Here is a 1,919-nt window from a genome sequence, read left to right on the forward strand (position 1 = left end):
CGATCCAAAATTTGGCTATCGTCATATTTTGTCCAAACTTAGTTTAAGTTCGAAGATAAGCCATATCGGTCCACTCCTTCCGGTACCTCCCCCACAAAAGTTCGAAAATGTTCGGAAAATTTGTACGTACGATAACTCTTGAAGGGAGTAACCGATTTGGTCCATACTTTGCAAATCGTGAAATGTCTACCGGACTTAGACGAATTTTCAATATGGACTCAATCGGTCCACTCCTTTGGGTAAATTTCCGTGGTCCAAATAACCGCAATAGTTTTGGCCCTAATGGACCAAACAATAACAACAACTTTAGACCAGATGGTCCCAACAGTCCAAATTTTGGTCCAAATAATCGCAACAATGGCTCAAATAATACTCCAGCTCGAAACATTGGACGTGATAGTTCGCAGCCTCCATTGGACGATTCAACAAACAATGCTCAAACTCCACGCAATATTAACAATCCATTCCGGCGCAATGAAAACTCAAAGACGCCCTCATTGGATGGTGGCAATTCTCCAAAGCCATGGACTAAAGGAGGAGGAGGGTAAGTTTATTTAAATTAATTTGTTCTTTCCTTATATCTATAGTTTCTAATGGATCACAGTACTATATTAGTTATGGAAAACTTATTAGGCGTACTACTCGCCTAAAAGTATGCAATAAAAAGTGTGCGCTACCGTACACTAGCATCAATGAATGAATATTTGTACTTTATAAAAAGTTGTTTTTTTTTCTTTGTGATTAATTCAAATACCCTGATTCTGAAAGGTTCTTAGCTAATAACGTCCTTCCGTTTCCGTTTTGTCATAAGAGCCAATAAATGGTCTTTGTGATATATAACGATATATACCTATTACTACCTACTTGCATTAGTCCTTTTTAGCTAAAAACAAAAAAAAAACCAATAGACTATTTTACTGTACTGATACACTGATGCTCAAGTTTGACACTTAACAATATTGGAATTTATTCCATTTCTTTTCCTCTCTTTTCATTGTTTGCTCTACTCTACAACTCCACGTAATCTCTACTGAAAACAAAATACATACGCATGTATTATCACCGGTTGTATTTGGGTTTTATAGCGCTAACAATAAACCTAAGTTTGACGATAAGAAGAGGACAAACAGGAATCGTCGTCGTTAATATAGGCAACATACCACAATTTACCCGTAAAACTAAAGAAAAAATATATCCCTGAAAGTGAAACTAAAAACAAAGCAAAAACAACATGAATAACACGAATTGCAGTTATTTTAAGTTATTTTTGTGTCTCTCTCCATCCCTAAAAATTAATTATATTTGATTCATTCTGATAAGATCCATTGAGATCATTGATTCCGTAAACATTAAAAAATAATTACATACACTTAAAAACACATCATAACACAATTCTCTGTGTATATGGCTAATTTTTTTTTAATTACAGCTATATGCTGTATAAATGAAAAAAATTGGAGTAGCAATTTATAGAGATTTGTTTGATGATATATTTTACTTAATGTTTAAGTAATAATTTAGTTGATTTAAAGATAAAGAATTCTCTCGTTTAATTACTGAACTGAAGATTTTTTGCCAATAAAAAAAAAAAAATAATTATTAAAATGAACTCTTTTTAATTTTAATTGATAGAAAACGAAGTGATATGTCGCATCACATTAGTTTGTGTTTTCGGAATTGATAACGGATTACACTGGTCAACACGACTTTTGTTTCTTTCTTCTTCTAATTCAAATTGGCGAGAAATTTTCAAACACGCTCTTGTTTTCGAGATATAACTCAGGGCTCTATTTTATAACTTGTATACCCCGGTTACACTTAACCGGATTAAACCAGTGGGTTTGGGTTTAAAATGTCAATTCCATAACGCAAACGTCAAATAAATCCTAGCGAAGTGGGTTAACCCGGCAAAAAACTCA

General features: G+C 33.5%; 1 protein-coding gene across 1 annotated transcript; it reads left to right on the plus strand.

Annotated features, from left to right (window-relative positions):
* Window positions 1-208: 208 nt before the first annotated feature.
* Window positions 209-1,588, plus strand: LOC141397549 (uncharacterized). Its single transcript, XM_073973979.1, has 2 exons — window positions 209-544; window positions 1,086-1,588. The coding sequence occupies exons 1-2, from the start codon at window positions 213-215 to the stop codon at window positions 1,144-1,146; spliced, it is 393 nt and encodes a 130-aa protein (XP_073830080.1). The 5' UTR covers window positions 209-212; the 3' UTR covers window positions 1,147-1,588.
* Window positions 1,589-1,919: the final 331 nt, after the last annotated feature.

The sequence above is a fragment of the Musca autumnalis genome, unplaced genomic scaffold, assembly GCF_047663935.1.
Source record: "Musca autumnalis isolate F117 unplaced genomic scaffold, ASM4766393v1 scaffold_3, whole genome shotgun sequence".
In the NCBI taxonomy this organism is placed as follows: Eukaryota; Metazoa; Arthropoda; class Insecta; order Diptera; family Muscidae; genus Musca; species Musca autumnalis.